Source organism: Anabrus simplex, chromosome 1 (genome assembly GCF_040414725.1).
Source record: "Anabrus simplex isolate iqAnaSimp1 chromosome 1, ASM4041472v1, whole genome shotgun sequence".
Lineage (NCBI taxonomy): Eukaryota > Metazoa > Arthropoda > Insecta > Orthoptera > Tettigoniidae > Anabrus > Anabrus simplex.
The window spans coordinates 1422202353-1422222341 of NC_090265.1; the positions used below are offsets into that span (position 1 = coordinate 1422202353).

The following is a 19989-nucleotide window of genomic DNA, read 5'->3' on the forward strand; positions in this document are numbered from 1 at the left end:
ATCGAGTTCATTCCTAAATTAGCCTTTATCTCCTCATTCCGAGTACCCTCCTGCCATTGTTCCCACCTGTTTGTACCAACAATCATTCTTGCTACTTTCATGTCTGTTACTTCTAACTTATGAATAAGATATCCTGAATCCATCCAGCTTTCGCTCCCGTAAAGCAAAGTTGGTCTGAAAACAGGCCAATGTAAAGATAGTTTCGTCTGGGAGCTGACTTCCTTCTTACAGAATACTGTTGATCGCAACTGCGAGCTCACTGCATTAGCTTTACTACACCTTGATTCAATCTCACTTACTATATTACCATCCTGGGAGAACACACAACCTAAATACTTGAAATTATCGACCTGTTCTAGCTTTGTATCACCAATCTGACATTCAATTCTGTTGAATTTCTTACCTACTGACATCAATTTAGTCTTCGAGAGGCTAATTTTCATATCGTACTCATTGCACCTATTTTCAAGTTCCAAGATATTAGATTGCAGGCTTTCGGCACAGTCTGCCATTACGACCAAGTCGTCAGCATAGGCCAAACTGCTTACTACATTTCCACCTAACTGAATCCCTCCCTGCCATTTTATACCTTTCAGCAGATGATCCATGTAAACTACGAACAGCAAAGGTGAAAGATTACAGCCTTGTCTAACTCCTGTAAGTACCCTGAACCAAGAACTCATTCTACCATCAATTCTCACTGAAGCCCAATTGTCAACATAAATGCCTTTGATTGATTTTAATAATCTACCTTTAATCCATAGTCCCCCAGTGTGGCGAACATCTTTTCCCTCGGTACCCTGTCATATGCTTTCTCTAGATCTACGAAACATAAACACAACTTCCTATTCCTCTCGTAGCATTTTTCAATTACCTGGCGCATACTGAAAATCTGATCCTGACAGCCTCTCTGTGGTCTGAAACCACACTGGTTTTCATCCAACTTCCTCTCAACGACTGATCGCACCCTCCCTTCCAAGATGCCAGTGAATACTTTGCCTGGTACACTAATCAATGAGATAACTCGATAGTTGTTGCAATCCTTCCTGTTCCCTTGCTTATAGACAGGTGCAATTACTGCTTTTGTCCTATCTGAAGGTACCTTACCAACACTCCACGCTAATTTTACTACTCTATGAAGCCATTTCATCCCTGCCTTCCCACTATACTTAACCATTTCAGGTCTAATTTCATCTATTCCTGCTGCCTTATGACAATGGAGTTTATTTACTATCCTTTCCACTTCCTCAAGCATAATTTCACCAACATCATTTTCCTCCTCCCCATGAGCTTGGCTGTTTGCAACACCACCAGGATGATTTCCTTTTACATTGAGAAGATGTTCAAAATATTCCCTCCACCTCTCCAGTGATTCCCTGGGATCTATTATGAGTTCACCTAAATTACTCAAAACACTGTTCATTTCCTTTTTCCCTCCCTTCCTAAGATTCTTTATTACTGTCCAGAAAGGTTTCCCTGCTGCTTGACCTAGCCTTTCCAGGTTATTACCAAAATCTTCCCATGACTTCTTTTTGGATTCAACAACTATTTGTTTCGCTCTGTTTCATCTACGTACAACTCCCTGTCTGCCTCGGCCCTTGTTTGGAGCCATTCCTGATAAGCCTTCTTTTTACGTTTACAGGCTGCTCTCACTTCATCATTCCACCAAGATGTTCGCCTTTTCCCATCTTTACACACAGTTGTTCCTAGGCATTCCCTTGCTGTTTCTACTACAGCATCCCTGTATGCCACCCATTCACTTTCTATATCCTGAACCTGCTTACTGTCTACTGTTCGAAACTTCTCACTAATCATATCCATGTACTTCTGTCTAATTTCCTCGTCCTGGAGATTTTCTACTCTTATTCGTTTGCAGACAGATTTCACTTTCTCTACCCTAGGCCTAGAGATACTTAGTTCACTACAGATCAGATAGTGGTCTGTATCATCGAAAAATCCGTGAAAAACTCGTACATTCCTAACAGATTTCCTGAATTCAAAGTCCGTTAAGATATAGTCTATTATGGATCTGGTGCCCCTAGCCTCCCATGTGTAGCGGTGAATAGCTTTATGCTTGAAGAATGTATTCGTAACAGCTAAACCCATACTAGCACAGAAGTCCAGCAAACGCTTCCCATTCCCATTAGCTTCCATATCTTCCCCACATTTACCAATCACCCTTTCGTATCCATCAGTTCTATTCCCAACTCTCGCATTGAAATTGCCCATTAGCACTATTCTATCCTTGCTGTTCACCCTGACCACGATGTCACTCAATGCTTCATAAAACTTGTCAACTTCATCCTCATCTGCACCCTCACATGGTGAATACACAGACACAATTCTTGTCCTAATTCCTCCCACTGACAAATCTACCCACATCATTCGCTCATTTACGTGCCTAACAAAAACTATGTTCTGTGCAATGGTATTCCTGATAAAGAGCCCTACCCCAGACTCTGCCCTTCCCTTTCTAACACCCATCAAGTACACTTTATAATCTCCTATCTCTTCCTCATTATCTCCCCTTACCCGAATATCACTTACTCCTAGCACATCCAGATGCATCCTCTTTGCTGACTCAGCCAGTTCTACTTTCTTCCATAAGCCCCATTAATATTGAGAGCTCCCCATCGAATTCCATTTCGTTCGCCAAATTGTTTCCAAGGAGTCCCTCGCCTGTCAAATGGGAGTGGGACTCCATTACTCCCATATGTCCGAGGCTTGCTTAAAGTGTTCTGAGCTCGGTAAATTCATGAAGCAGGAAGCTGCCCTACTTGCACATAGTCCAAGTGAGGATCTCTCCTCTACCGGGTTATGGACCACCAGTGAATTGTATAGTCCTAGCCGCCTGAGCACAAGGAGGGCCACGACTCAGAATATGTCCGAGATGCCCACTCCCATTCCATAGCAACTGGTATCCCGACTCTCAGGACCACTTACTAGGCCACTCAGCCGTTGCCCATGGTTCTTAAACTAGGACGTGACTACAGTAATCCACAAACATGAACCATGATCATCATAAAATATATTTAAAAAGTTAAGCCTATGTGAAATAATTTGTTCCTTTCAGTGTAATTAAAATTTGTCAAAACTCACACATCACTTCTTTTATATTGGTCTTTTAAAACCAAGATTAAATTTTAAGCTAGATCTATTGAGCTGTTTGGCATGAGGAGCATTTTATAAATACATCGAAAATTGTTAAAAATATTGATAAATTTATGAATATCTCAAAAACTGTTATTGTTAGAAACTTGGAACTTTGTATGTTGTATCATGCTGATACTGATATTAAATGATCAAAATTCTAAGGTGATAGGATGAAAACTGTAGATTTTAGGATTTTCACAGATGCATTGCCTTAATGATAATAAGAACAACCCTAAAAAGGTCCAAAGTTTCTGGCAGATGCTAGTAGACGAGATCAGTAAGATCTCCAGTCACCATGTCAAAATCCTCGTAGGTGACTTCAGCGTTCAACTGGGAAAAGAACGACAGTACCAAGATATACTGGGGCCTTACACAGCACATAGACGAACAAACACCAACGGCAAGCGCTTAATTGAACTGTGTAGGTTATATCAGTTGAAGATCATGTCCACAGTTTTCCCCAGAAAGGCAAAATACCAGACCACATGGCAGTCACCGAACGCAGCAGCTATAGGATCATTTCAAATCGATCATGTTGCAATCAGTGTAAAATGCAGGAAAGAGATCATGAATGTCAAGAGTTCGTAAGGTTGGAATGTTGATTCTGACCATTTCTTCACACAAATAAAGACCAGATTACTGCCCAAACGAAAAGATACCTTCTACCACAATTCCACCAAGGACTGATCCCCAATTCCTGTCGTAGAATAAAGAACATTTTGCAACTGACATCTTGCAAAAAAGATATGAAAGACTGGAACCAACTGAAGTCCATCATATGCGACACAACGAATAACCTCGGACAACCTCGAAGGAAGAGACGACATAGATGGTGGAATACTGAATGCGATCTTGCAGTTGAGGAGCGCGCTGCAGCCTGGACGAAGTGGTACTCGATTAAACGAAAGGAAGACTGGGAGAATTTCAGAATGATGCGGGAACTGTCGAGTACGACCATCAGACATCAGATCGGTCAAGACTGGAGAAGTTAGGTGAAGAATTCAAAATGTACAACACTAGAAACTTTTAATGGGCCTTCAAAGAGGAACTCTCTGGGTATAACCCACAATGCCTTTACTTCAAGTTGCTAATGCCATCGGACATCTTAAGAACTGCAAGGCACCCGGGGAAGATGGCATCATAGCAGAAGCCCTAAAAGCAGGTTGAAATAAGATCACAGAAGCCATACATCAGATCTTGGTCGACTGCTGGGAGACTGGCAGGATCCCTGATGACTGGAAATCAGCTATCATACACCCTTTACATAAGAAAGGTGACCGCAGTGATGTCAACAACTACCGAGTTATCAAGGATTTTACTGGGCAATGTGGAAAGCCAACGTGATAGAATGATTGGTAAATATCAAGGAGGATTTCGGCGTGGACGGTCCTGTACCGAGCAGATCTTCAACCTAAAAACCATTTGCCAACTAAAACAAGTAAGGAGTATGAACATCGCTGTGGTTTTAATCGACTTCAAAAAAGCCAGACACTCTTCTCCGTACTGCAAGAACGAGGTGTCGATTACAACACACGCACCCTAATCCAACAGACTCGTACGGATACAACATCTAAGATGAAGTTCAGGGGAGAACTATCTTCGAGTTTCAAATAAAAACTGGGGTACGACAAGGTGATGGCCTCTCACCCATTCTGTTTAATCTACTGCTAGATAAAGTCATCAAGAACTGGGAATGTACAATGAAGAGTCTAGAAATGAAACCAGTTGCCATTGGAGCCGGGACCCAATAGATTGAGATCAGATGCCTAGCATTCGCAGATGACAATGCAATCCTAACCAACAACTCTACAGATGCTGTTATTGCTATCAAAGCCCTGCACGAGATAGCGGTGAAGACAGGATTACAGATATCGTACAACAAAACCAAATACTTTGAGACTCGGCATCCCGGAAACGCCCCTTCGACGACCATACATGGAACAATTGGGAGAGTCAATCGCTTCCACTATCTTGGTGAATGGGTCCACCCCAATGGTAGAGATGGTACATCCATCTTAGAAAGATGTAACAAACTCAATGCAGCGTACCAACTATCCCACAACCATTATAATAAGAAGTGCATTTCGAAAAATACTAACTGTTGTCAGACCACAGTTTCTGTACGCCTCAGAGACCCTCCCGATGAACAAAAAAGGCACTATGGATGATCTAGATAAAGCCGAAAGACGTATCCTCAGGAAAATTCATGGACCAAGATTGCTCCCAGATGGAACCTACAGACTTAAATCGAACTCTGAGCTGTATCGGCAGTTAAAATCAGCCAATACCAGCATGCGACGTAGGAGGCTTAAGTTCTACGGACACCTACAACGAATGGACAGCAACAGGCTTACCAAGGAGATCTTCTCTTTGGTTAAAAGCTACAAGATTAGAAGCTTGTGGCTTAATGAAGTACAGAAGGACTTGGATTCAGCTGGAATTTCAGACACTGATACAGCAGATCATTCCAAATTTTGTGCAATGGTACAGTCTTGGACCCCACTACCAGAGTCCCTAGAAGTCGGAAGCCCCTTTCACAGGAGAGAAAGGAGAAATTAGCAGCAGGGCTCAAGAGATATTGGGAACGAAGAAGAGCATCGAGGAAGAACTAGTCATCAGCGCTCCTTAGCGGGCTTAAATCAACGATAATAATTTCAGTTAAATTACATTCCATGTTAATTTTAAATATTAAACTTAAGTTTACGTAGTTATAATGTTCAATGCATTATGTTTTTGCAGGTGCACAATTATATGGTTTGGCATAATAGCAGGCTTCATAGCCTGAGCCCTGCCATGTACAGAAAGAAGTTAATAAATAATTAATATATTATAAAATTAATAAAATGTCATGTTTTATCTATCATAAAAACAAATTGTTGAGTTTTATTTTAAACTTTACTTTTTCCTACTTGGGTGGACTATTCTCTGGAATTAGCCAGTAGTTTCTGCAGCTGTCAGGAAAGATAGTGCTGACCAGGAGGGGAGGGGATCAAATAAGTTGGGTGGGGTTGAGGCTCTGGTCATGGGGGATTCCATTGTTAGACATGTGAGGAAAGTGTGTGGAGGAAAGGGAACCTGGTAGAGTGTTATCCAGGAGTTAGGAAGTGAGCTGGAAGCCAGCAGTCTATCACACCCTACACCCAGCTGAGTTAACAAGTTCTATATGATCATTGCCTGGTGTGGAGAGGTTGCCAAACCACTTTCTTCATGTCGAGTGTAGTGGACGATTTGACAATTCCGGCTACAGTAGATGTAGTAAATCCTGTAAGCCATTAATAAACCCCGGGCGGCCGCTGGAGAGTAGTGGTGTGAGGCGAGGTCATCATGTTTTGTCCCCAAGTATATCTGGATGAATAGATCCAACACAACGGAGTGGATAAAGAGGCAAACAAGGCAAGGGCCATAAAATTAGATCTGGCCTACAATCTAACACAAAACAGGTATAACAAACGTGCAACATCCTACAAGGCCACAATCCGACATAACTCGATAATAAAACCAGAACCTAGACATTAAGTGTTTATTTTGACTTTGCTGGCAGGATGTAGTGTTTACAGTGCACTATTTCTTCTGGCATAGGCTAGAATAAATTTGTTACTTTCTTTAAGCTGTCTCAGCCTCGTCCTTGGCTTATTGGAAAGGTGGTTTTTAAATAAATTTGTTTGAAACTTTTACATTCTGTACTCCAATACGGCTGTCATAATGAGACTCATAACGTGTAATATGAAAGTGGCTGAGGTATGAGCGATTCTAGTATGCAGCCAGTCCCTGTTATGAATGGTGTGAAAATATCGCTCATAGGGTTGGCCGGTGCATGCATTTCAATGGGCTTAGCAGACTGATATTTGTAATGTTTTGTATTCGGATATAAGTGTAGAAACCACCGGGACAGGCGAGCACGGGCTCCGCAGCTGTGGACCATGCGTCTGTGTGACATCCTGGGTGATGGCATTGAGAGGTTGATATTTACAGTAATAACAGGTAATTCAAAAGGAGATTGATCACCTGTATATTTCGGCTACTTGACACAACGTATAAATATAATACAGATCAAGCATAGCAAATCAACGGGCGACTAGATAGGGTTAAACTTTAATAATGGCTTGTAATGGAGAGGTTTACAGTGCGGCTAACATGACGTAACTAGATCATGCCCAAGGCTAGTTAAAAGAACATGACAGAATACGAGATACATCCAGCTAGTGATCAAACCATTGGTCTGGATTGGTTAGGTCTGGCTAGTGACAACCCAATGATCTGAATTGGTTAGGTCCAGTTAGGGGTGAAACCACAGGTCTGGATTGGTTAGGTCCAGTTAGTGACAAGACCATTGGGCTGGGGGCGTAAGCCCGCAGGTTAGGGCCAAAGCAGCCAGCAGCCCTCTAGCATCCCCTGGGACAATATTGGCTAGTGACAAGACCATTGTAATCCATGGAAAACCACTGATATTGACAGGTTAGATTGTGATCCACCAAAAACCACTGATAGTGATAGGTTACGTTGTGATCCACTGAAAAGCACTGATGGTGACAGGGTTATGTTAGGTTTAGGTTCAGTTATATGGAACAGAATTTCTAACTGCCTGACTGTTGTCATTGAAACTACTGTTGGTGGCAATGACTGAAGGAAATAAACATAAAAATGTAATCAAATATTGGTCTATCAAAGTGTTGTCCAGTAGATACGCCAGGAACTGGCAAACGAACACCATACATGCATACATATGTACATAGGGCCTACATAATTTACAGCAATCAGTAAAATAGGATATTAATATACAGTACTCACCATTCTTTCAAAGAAAAGAAAGAGACTATTCAGTCAACTACAGTTGCAGTGAACTTGGTTTTTCACTATTATTGTTTAAAGTAAGAGCTTACTATTTTTGACTAGCACAGTATCCTGTCAAACACATGCAAACAGACAGAATGTTAAACAGCGACTCCTGAACGATGGACAGGATGTCCAACCAATATATGTTCCGGACTATTTCTATTTTAAAATTTTGAATATGTCCTCTACTGTGAGTTTGCAACTTTTGTTGAATATATATGTGGCTGAAATGAAGGAGGATAAGCTACATGGTCTCCTTTATAGGAGAAAATTGTCGTGCTAATGAAACTCGTGATCTGGGTTTCATGTACTTTTTATCGCTTCTCAAACTTATGTTAATAACAATTCAGTCACATACAGCAGCAACATCTTTCGTGGTAAATGCTAATTACTTTGCAATCCCATCTGTTTTAATGGTAATGTACACCAATATACACGACTTCTAAATCCTTATCTGTCAAGTGACATATGAGCAGAGTGCTAAAGCTAACAGACTGCAGACTTTGAGATTTGCGATTCAAGTTGACCCGCTGCCAGGAATTTAAAGTTAAATTGTGTAAAATCTAAATATATAAACTGTAAATAAATGTAAAACAGGATAATAGGAGACAGGTGGAGTGAAGGGCGCAAAAGAAGAGTAAAGAGATAAAAGTCAATCAGTTAAAAATATTCACTAATTTTAGTTCTCATTATTAATTCAGCCCGGCTGTCAAGATTTTCACACCCGCGCAACGACTGTCGTTTGACTTTCACACCCACGAAACGATTGTTGTTTGTTTACATGCTCACAGCCTTCTCAGGAAGGATGTTGTCAAACGGTGCTCAGCGCTGACAACCTCTGTACTTACGAACTAATGAGTAAGTGGTGTTTTGATAGTTGGAGAGACAAGCAAAGGGGAATCTGGGGGTGTAAGCCCCTAGATTAGAAACCGCGAAGCGGCCCTAGGCCTTTAGTTTTGTGTGGAAACACGATTGGTCTGGACTGGTTCTTGCCATGTGGACGGTTAGGTTAGGACCTGGACAAGACCACTGCTCTGGAGTGATTCTTGCCATGCGGATGGTTAGGATAGGACCTGGACAACACCAGTGATATAGGGACAAGCAAAGGGACTCTGGGGCCGTTAGCCTCCAAGTTAGAAGTCATGAAGCGGCCTTAGGCCTCCATTTTTGTGTGAAAACACGATTGGTCTGGACTGGTTCTTGCCATGCAGGTTAGGATAGGACCTGAACAAGACCATTGGTCGGGGTTGGTAACGGATTATGATTAACATTATTCACGAGAACAAGATCACGTGCCTCTTCACATTGACCAATAGGAATGGAAGTAGCTACTTCAGAAATGAAAATGGCATGTAACAGTCTTTATTAAGTTATAAAAGTAAATGTACTTCTTCGGGCGGGATGGTGGGTTCCTGGATATCGCAATGAACACATCTCTCCTCTGAGATGCTCTCCAAGTAAGATTTCATTAATTTCTACTTAATATAACATTACAAATAAGATGACAGCCGGGCTGAAGTAATATCGGTACCCGGTTCTCCCCACCCGAAACACCTACTACCCAGGCAGGTCATAGATGTGCTGGCGCATTCTGGCATTGATACTGTAATTGGAAATCCAACATCTTTTGGTGTCATAGTAACGTTTATGATTTCTGGATAAATAAATAAATTTCTGTCCTGCTCTTTCCTTGTAGAAAACTAAATAATCTTTTTTTCCCATGTGCATCCTTCAAAACCCAACTGAACGAGTTCTAGATGTCTTAAGATAACGTCACATCTATATCCATGTATGGTAAAATTCTGCTCAACAACTTGATTAATCACCAACAATGTTTCTTTCTTAAAGACAAACCTTGTTGTTTTATGCGAATGTTGACATTACAGTCACAGCCACGAGGACCTCTAGTTTTATATGGAATTTGAACCACAGGAATGTAACATTTCATTTCAAGAATTCCTCGTGCATTGAACAGGAGGATTATTTATAACAATGTCTAAAGGCATTAAAATGTTTACTACAAGAAAGTGTATTACAGGAACGCTCTACTGCTAAGTTACCAAGGAAGTAAACATACACAATGACGTATTCCAACAGTCCAAACAAGACAAGAGTTATTTCAGCTGATTTACATACCATGTATTCTCAATTCCCATATCTTCAAGTGAATGACTGACTGACTCAGAAGCATCAGTAGGAAGATCAAGAGTATTTTCTTCACGATTACTCAAAACATTTTCACCCAAATTATCAAATGTGTCATTCAATGGAAGATCAGTAAATCCATTCAACTGATTTGCATCATATGCAGCATCACTGCTTGATGGAGAAGCACAGATATTGAAAATTGAAGTATCCTGATCCATTCAAACAGTATACACAAAACCTAGGACAAAAATAAGGAATCACAATTAATAGTTAATTATTTGATAATTTCAATAATGGACAATATTTTAAAAGTAAAAAATTAAAAATAACGCAGCATAACGAAGTAGATTCTGTTACACATTCACTCTAATAACCTCAACCACTGCAAATGTTTATATTTAAAGACTGTGGAATACTTGTACAGTATCGCTAACTATTTCCTCCACAACTCTGTTCGACAACAGAGTAGAATGACACAATAAGCGGCTTGCCGTGATGATTCTAAAACTCATACGAAACATTTATAAACTGGAACATGTAAATACAATCACGGTATTACCGAAAACTAGTCTATGCCTCCAATGAAACTCTACCAATGAATATCAAAATAACAAACAGGCGGCCGAAACATAAGCTTTCCTATCAATATTTACATATACGCCCAACAAATCGTTACAATAACAAACAGATACAGACGACAAGAAAAGTACACTAACCTGCAGCAACGTGCATTACGTGCATCTGAGTTACTAATTCATAACAGTTCAAAGAGATTCCATATGAGCAGTCAAGAAGGGAAACAGAAATTCTTCCGATCTATAAGACAAGAATCAAATCCAGTTGTATTTGTAACAAAAAAAAAAAGTATTATACGTAAAAATTAAAATCACAAAAACTCCCGCTAACTCTTCATGCGGATATAAAGAAAAGACACAATCTATTCTCCAAATAATACTGTTTGCAACGCTCTCAATTATGCGGTAGAAAAAAATCTTTATTGCGTCGGTGCAATAAAATTCCTCCCAGATATTTGCCCTTTTCTCCTTCCTATCATTTAGGGGTTTTCTGAAGCTTTGGTTGTTGGTAGATGCAATCTTAATTTAAGATCCTCGATGAAGAAAGTTTCCTTTGTAAGTTTGTAAACTAATCCTGTAGGAGTAAATTTTGAAACGGCTAGTGTCCTGTTCAAGAAACTTGCTTTTACACGATCTAATGTTTCGAGATCTCTGGATGTAAGGTGTGACCAAATTAAGTGTTTGCCGTATGTTACGATCGGTGCTATTTTTGCGTGAAATAAGAATAACGCTGTATTAATGTAATAGATTGGTGATATCTTCAATACTACGAATAGCTGCTATTGCTCTTTCCTTTATATGTATTCTAAATGACGTTCTGGTTGTTGATGTATTCCTAAATATTTGAAATGATTTAGAATTTCTCATTTCTGAAAAGTATGTTATCTGATTTGGCTAATCTTCCACCCTTTCTAAAGACCATCTGTGCCGTCTTGGCAATGATAAATAAGGAATAGACTCAAACCAACTACGCTCTTAGGCACACAGTGACTCGGTTTGCTGTGCATGGATTTCATCATCGTATATGTAAAATAAAGTCTTTTCATTTACCGGATGAACACTGCTTTTGTGAATTTTGTGATAAACAATGTGGGAGATATCACCTACAGGACTGCTTGAAAAGAACAAAATCTATAGTGAGATACAGTGAAGAAAATTAATCTGTATATGTATTTATTGGCCATTGGCTGCAATAAATCTATTATTATTAAAAAATTCTTCACACTCAGTCTCCTCGAGCAAGACCGGCTACATTATCTCAAAGACCGACAAAAATGTCTCATGAATAAATGTCTACTACCAGGAGAAGTGCCAAATGAGAGAAACAGTCCACAGTAATAATGTCTCATAAAGGGAAGGGAAATACAACAGACTCAAACGCCCTAGAAAAAAATTTACTCAAGATCTTGACGAAGTTCCTGTGCGAAGGTCTCACAAACATAACAGACGGCAAACACACCAGCCTACCAGTTGGGGTTTAGAAAGGTAAGAACCACTATTCAAGCAAAGCAGTCCCTTCAAGCTGATATAAATTAGAAACAACGTTAGCCCATCGAAGGGGAAAATTGCATGTTATCTTTATTGACTACGGTATTCTAAACAATTCGACACATCAAATAGAACCATCTTCTTGACGCGGCTGATAAATACTATAGGACCAGGACACTATTTGATGCCCATTCTAAAAAATCTACCCACAAACAATCGGGTGGAGTTTAGCGGCGGAATAGAAATATCGACCCCCACACACCAGACAGTGAGAGTCCTGCAAGAAGATCCATTATGCCCATTACTATTCATAACAGCCATATCGACATAACCAGAACTACTCACCATGATAACGTCAACTTAGATACCGTATGTACGCAGACGACATGACATTAATCTCTGCATCGGACAGTGATTTACAAATATCGCTCAACTAGCTAGTGGACTGGGCAAAAAGTCAACGAGCAGGAACGAAACAAAAAAGACAGTATCAATGACATTTAGAAAAGGAGGGAAGTGGAGCATCTGCTGCATTGGCCACATTCAGTTAAAGGAAGTTAATAGCTTCAAGTATTTGGGAGTCTCCTTTCTGATCTAGGCAAGTGCCTTCATTCTTCATAAAAAACGACAGGCTGAACGCAGCAAAATGGCCAATAAACATCAAGATTATAAACAAAATTTATCTCGAATCAGCCTTGCAATTATTTAAACTGAAAATAGACCCCGTAGGCACGTACGGTTTAGAAGGAGTATGGATACTATAACCTTCCAATGAATGTTGGATTGGAGTCGGTGAAGACATTGGAAGCTTATGGTGAAAATAAAATTCAATGAAATCATATGTCCGATCATTATTCGTCCAAGTGTATCAGAAACCCAAATAACTCGCTCGATTAAATGAACAACAGGCAAGGGATTGAAGGAATGGGCAAAAATGATAAGCTATGAAACCCGTGGTATCTCGTTAAGTTACGGTGGGTAATAATAATGTCGTGGCACGTAATACAGAATTAAGTAAATATCGCAGTTTCCTTTGCCGACGTAAACGATTATGTAAGAGTACTCCATATTAAGAAGCCAGGTCTTTAATTGTCAAAATCAGATGGAGAGCTAGGAAATACGGAGAAATCTTTTAAAAGCAAACCGTCCGTTATTATTGTAACCTGGTATTAGATTTTGTTTCAAAATAAGAGAAGTATATAGTTCTGTTGGAAACTTAGAGGATATCAGAAGTGTTGCACACGCATCGGAAATATATTAGATGAGAAGCTAGATTGTAATACAAAGTTGTCAATTGTAATAAAAAATAACGTTTGTAAAAGAAACAAGATACGTACCAGTATCTACTTTCTCTTGAATAATAAGGCAAGTGTTGTACAAGAATATTGTGAATGATATTAATGCATGTAACTCTATTCTAATAGTTTATTACGAGTTTCAGGTATGATGAGACTAAGGAATATTGGAGATGGTTATGAAATGGTTATGAAACCCAGCATGTCGTGCTAAAATTATGTAACGGTCTCAAAAGACCCGATGAGAACTGAGATGGACACCGATGGTTAAAGTCTCAATACTAGAAGATGAGAGGTGTCTTCATCATGAAGGCAACGAATAATAAGTACCGGTACTCTGAGTCAATGTTTCATTATCCCGCTATGTAGCTGCTTTTAAGTAGAGTAGTGTGTTGTTTTAAATATCAGAATTGTGACATCCTAAGTACACAACTTTAAGACAACCGTTTTATTCATCAATCATTGCTTACTATGGATAGGAATATTGTAAGATTCAAGATTCAAGATACCCGTCTCCCTTAATCTCTAAAATCATAGATTAGGGAGAGGGTATTATTTATTGTAATCGTTTCATAATTTCATAATTTGTGATACATGCCGTATACAAAATTAGAAGGAGTAACTTAAATAACTATTGTGAATTGTGTTAATAATTGGTACATGCGATGAATGTTCATATAAAGCAGGTGCTTAGAGATTGAACAGAGAAAGAATAATATAAACTGAATGTTGGAGTTCCATTCATATATAGCATTATGGCAGAAATAAACCAAAACGTATATTTATAGTGATATCTTTTCAGATTATCAAAGATAATATTGCCTTTGCAGGCTGTTAAGAAAAGAGAGAAAACTGAAATTATTACTCGACAATAAATGAAACTAGTAGAACTACTGTAACGAGGTAGTTCCATGCTATCTCTTAAGCCTATGTACCTAATGGCTCTAGACTTCAACGGAGTTATATTGTCTAGGTTACCTTAGGCACAATTCGGTTCCTGGCTGATATGTATCACATCCTTTCCTTCCTTCAGTTTCCTGCTCCACCTTCCCCTAATAATGTTAAATAATTTTGAAATTCTATCCGGATGCATCCATTCTCTGTTCAATAACTTTACAATTGTATACAACTGATTTTCGTTCTCAATTTTCTTTACATCCTCATCGTCTATGAATTTTTCTCGTATTTCCTTTGTCATAGGGCAATCTTTTATAAGGTGTGCCCATCCCATCTCTTCAGAGCATATTAAACATTTATTTTCATCCCTGTTCCTTCTATATGCTTTATTTTTATGTATCCCCATTAACCACCATATTATACCCCTCATTCTCTTTTTTGTTATAAACTCTACATTTATTCTCATTCTCCCATTTATATTACAAAATTCTTCTAATGACCTCTTACTTCTACATTGTGCATCAATGTCTTGTTTTTCAATACCCTTAATTCTTAGAACTATGTTTTTTTTACATATTTTCCACTTCTCTATACATTCTTTTTCCCAGTAACATCCCATTTTTTCCCAGTAACATGCCATTCCAATCGTTTCTAAAATATTCCGTACCCCATCCACCCAGTATCCTTGGTTCTGATGTTTCATTTGGTGTTGATATGCTATCTGTAAAATTTCGCCCCCTTCTCGCAACTTCATTCTCAACCAATACTTTATTATCCTTTTAATAATGTCCACTCGCAGACTTATATCTTTGCATATCATTCTCACTCCAGAATTAGCTGTACAGCTGCGTAGACCCATAATTATTTTCCCAAATCTACTCGTAATTTATCAAGTGAATCAACCCTTTCTTCAACTCCCCAAATTTCCGCTCCGTACAATACTCTAGATTTAACTACTGCATTAAAAACATTTTTATACACTCTGTAGTCTGTGTTGGGCATCTTCTTCTCCAGTATGCTAATGGCTGACAGTGCACTCATGCCTTTTAGCTTTGATCTTTTTATTTGCTCTGACCATTTTCCATTTCCACTTAAAATCATACCCAAGTATTCTACTTTCTTGACAACTTCGAACCTCGTCTCGTCCATTCACCATTTTTCATTCTTTGATAATTTATGTCCTTTTTTGCACACCATTACCTTGGTTTTCTGTACATTGATTTTTAAATTCCATTCTCGACAGTAATTTACCACCACATTTATACTACCCTGCATACTAGTGGGTGTCAAAGTGAGCAGAAGGATGCCGTCAGCAAAAATGAGGCCCGGAATATCCCGGTTCTCAAGACTTGGGTAAATCCCTGCCTCGAAGCCTTTCGATTGAAAGATATCACTTATAAAGAGTAGAAACAGTACTGGTGACAACTTACAACCCTGTTTTAATCATACATTAGATAATATTTCTCCAAATACTACGTCCTCCTTAGTTTTTAATGCGCACCTTACTTCTGAATATATATTTTCAACGGCTGTTATCATATTCTGGGACACCCCTATCCCTCTCATCTTGGCCACGACCGCCCCTCTGCTCACAGAATCAAATGCTTTCTCCAAATCAATAGTAGTAATGTATACTTTTCCTCCTTTCTTTTTTACATACTTATCTATTATTGTTTTCACTACAAACATATTATCTGTTGTCCTCATCCTTTCTCTAAAACCTGCTTGCAGCCTCTCCAGAATCAATTCCCCCTCTGCCCACTTCATTATCCTTTTTGCTAACACACCTGTATATATTTTACTTAATGTATCTAGCAACGTTATACCCCTGTAGTTGTTAGGGTTATTTTTATCTCCCTTCTTCTTATAGATTGAGCAGATCACTCCCTCTTGCCAAGATTTTGGGAACTCACCTCCTTCAAATATTTTGTTAAATAGTTTCGCCATACTTTCTGGATATCCTTATTCTGCGCCAGCTGCTTCCAAAATTCGTTAGTGATACCCGAAATCGCTCCTGATTTGCCTTTCCTGGCTTTCCCTAGTACCTCCCTTATTTCTTCTTTCGATATTTCCTTGTCTAATGCCGGCACAGTACAACCTAGCCCTACCGATAAACCGGTATCGTTTAATCTCGGTCTCCATATATCTTCAGCCTCTAATAGTTTCTTATAGTGCTCCACCCAGATAGCCTGACTTATTACCGTCTGCCGCGGCAGCTTCCGCATTCCACAAATCCCCTTAATTGTACTCCATACTTTTCTACTATCATTCTGTTTTGCATTGCTCTTTAATTCGACAACTCTCTACTCCTGCCATTCGGACTTAGTTGCATACAGTAATTCCCTATATTCTCTTCTCAAGTTACAGAATCCCATCCTATGGTTTTCTCCCCCATGCTTTCGAAACTCCTTCAATGCTTTCATCACTTCATCCTTTTTATGTCTGCATTCGTCATTGTACCAGCCTTTTCCTATTATATTCTGCCCCTCCTTTATCCTCATCTTCTCCCCTGCCATCTTTACAGAATTTTCAATTATTTTAACTGCTGTACTCGTTTGGTTAATCTCGATCATTGAATCTATTCCAGCTTTCACTATCTGTCCTATTTCTCCATCATAATAATTCATAAACTCGTTTTTTAGCTCCTCTCTCCACCTATATTTAGTGACTATCGTTTCTTTGTATTTTATCATATTGCTTGTTGGTGTCTTACCCTCTCTAACTTTTATTCTGACAATAATTGGGAGATGATGTGACTCACCCCATTCCTTAACCTCCATACTTTTAATCACAGGCAACGCATTCCTGGAGCATAACGTCAAGTCTATGCTACTACCCCCTGTTTCCATTATGTATGTCAGGTTCCCTAATTCGTCGCCATGTCACCATCCATTCAAAATATATAGTTCTATCGTACCACATAGCTCTAGCAACTTTTCTCCATTTTTATTACAACCCTTATCCTGGCTCACTCTCTTTTTTACATAAACAGCTTCTGTCTCCTTGTCGTACACCGGCTTCTGGTCTGCAACTCTCGCATTGAAATCTCCCATTATTAGAATGCCTGTATCCTCAAAAATATTTTGTACTCTATTGATTTCTAATGCCAACTCATCAAAGAAAACCCTTTTCGCAAATGGCGAGGTTCAGGAGGGTTGTAGACAAAACCAATACATAAGTCTAACTCATTCTCATCATACATCTTTATTCTGACCCACATCATTTCCTCCATTTCTGATTCTATCTGAATTATTCTAGCTTGCAAATCCTCCCTAACCATCACCATTATCTCACCCGGGTATCTGCCCCTTTCGGTTCGTCTCTCTTTTGACTTATAGTAGACTGTGAACTCTCCTATTTCTATAACAGTTTTCGGTAGAATCCAGGTTTCCACACATGCGAGAATATGCAAGCTATGTAATAACTCTTTAAAAGCTTCATTCTGTAACTTACTCCTAAGGCCTTCAATATTGTTACACCTTACTCTTATCTCTAGTTATGTCTTTCTCCCCTGTCCCTCACTCTGGCTGATCTTCTTGGACCTCGTAATCCTTGCTACACCTAGATCTTCAGAGTTCTCATCTAGAGTGTTAACACCTTCTCTATCAAGGCCACCCTCATTTACATTACCTTTTCTGAGCAAGAAGTCCTTGATACTCACACGTCTGCGTTTCGGTGTTGCTTCTTTCATAGAGTCCGCACTCAGCTGCCGCTGAAAGTCGCCTGGACTGCCTTCGCTATTCGTTGTCTCAGCATCTGTTACTTTCTCTCTCTCTGCCCTTGTTGCTTCGCTAGCTGGTTGTCCCTCACTGCTCCGCATTCTGCTGGTCTCAGCTGCCTCGTACGTTCACCTTCCTCCTCGGCCAATGTACTCGCTGTATTATACATATTCTTTAGCTGCTCTACCCCCCCCCAGTCCTCGTCCAGTTGCTGTCCCCCACCACGAATTTGTTGCGCCTTATGTAGGCCCTTAATCCTTCACGTCTAGCTTTCCCTAGGTGAAACTGTAGCATTTTCTGGTTCCTGAGGGCTTCTTTTTCCATCTCCTGTTTGACCCATATGTTCTCACCTTTCAACCGGCTTGTACTATGCAGAATCTTTCTCACTAGTAGGTTTGATACAAATCTCACTCTCACTGGTCTCTTGCCTTTTGCTTTCCCCCATTCCCTGTAGTTCTTCTATATCGGCCTCTCTGCAGCTAATCTTCATCTTCTCGTTAATTAGCTCCAGCACTTTGAATACCAGGTCTTCTTTAGTGTTCTCTGGTAGCCCATATATAAAAATATTTTTCTTTCGGGTTTCCTCTTGTCTTTTTTTCTCCTGCCATCTCAACTCTTTTATCTCTTCCTCCATTCTCCTCACCTTATCCCTCAAACTTGATATTTCTTTATTATTTTGGACCGCCTTTTCTGTCACTTTTCCTATCTCCTCTTTCACCATTTCTCGTACATCACTAGATTGCTCTCGTAATAACTCTCTCATTTGTTCAGTTTGGACCACACTAAATTCCCTTATCTTCTCCATGTCTTCCCAACCAACCACATTCTCATGATCAGGTCCAGGGTTCATCTCGACCCCTCCAATAACCAACAACACTGTCATCACTGATGCAGCCATCAAAATTGAGATCAAACTCACCTGCTGTCCGGTTCTGCCACTCATATTGCATCTCGTATTCCTGCCTCTACCGTGCCAACGACCTATCGTCGCCCGGTACAATTCTATTGAAATCCCCATGTCAGCACTCACTCACTCAACAACCTTCCTCTTCGCTTGCACGATTACAACTGGGAATATTGTAAGTTGCAGTGTGAATGATTCTGAATTATGATATATCGTACGTTATGTCGTGTGAATCTAAGCGGTCACATGCAAATATTTTGCAGATAGATTTAGGCATGGATTATACCCATGTTAATATAGTGTCATTATGAAGAAATGTCAGTTTAATTCATGGTTTCGAATATATGCTAGAAGGAGTCGGTAATAACAGGTGCGTGATTTAAAATAATCTACGGTCGTATTCTTATGTTAAACGTGATGTTCGCGAATGAAATTGCGATGTTGTTGCGATGATATGATGTTAATAATGATGTTAAGATGTATAGTCTTCGTAATGTGAAGTGACTAAGTATATTTTTAATGAAATGAGAATTCGTGAGCATAACATGTGAGTAATATGATGAAGGGTTTATTGTGATAGGGTCGTCGAAATATGTAAATGATTATTGTTATATGGATCGTCGTGAATGTGTCATTGGGATTATGCATTTTATAGAATGATGCTATGTAGAGGTCCTGGTGAGATTTATTGTAGTAGATATTGAATTAGTCGTGTGTATGGATTTGATTTTTCTTAAATGAATGGTAATCACTTAGGCATAAGGCGATAGTTGCAATGATATTTCGAGGCATTTCGAGAACACTCGCAGTATGATCATCTAAAATGTATTAATTAAATACAGTGTAGGTGACTGTGCACAATATTGGAATGACACAAGATCTTCACGAATTAATGATACTATATAGTTGAGAACCATGTCACAAAATGGAATGTGCGACCTTCATTTATATATGGTGAGTAGATTAATTTTTCTTGC

At 39.4% G+C, this 19989-nt stretch overlaps 1 protein-coding gene across 3 annotated transcripts in view; it reads right to left on the reverse strand.

Moving 5' to 3' along the window:
• LOC136858382 (uncharacterized) overlaps positions 1 to 10883 on the reverse strand; it is a 523023-nt gene extending 512140 nt beyond the window's left edge. Inside the window, exons 1-2 of one of the 3 annotated variants that reach the window (XM_067137884.2) lie at positions 10851 to 10883; positions 10123 to 10372 (exon numbers count right to left, since the gene is read on the reverse strand). In XM_067137884.2, coding sequence (XP_066993985.2) covers positions 10123 to 10352 — 230 coding nt within the window. In that variant the 5' untranslated portion in view covers positions 10353 to 10372; positions 10851 to 10883. The other 2 variants (XM_067137885.2, XM_067137886.2) reach the window with 2 other exon arrangements.
• Positions 10884 to 19989: the final 9106 nt, after the last annotated feature.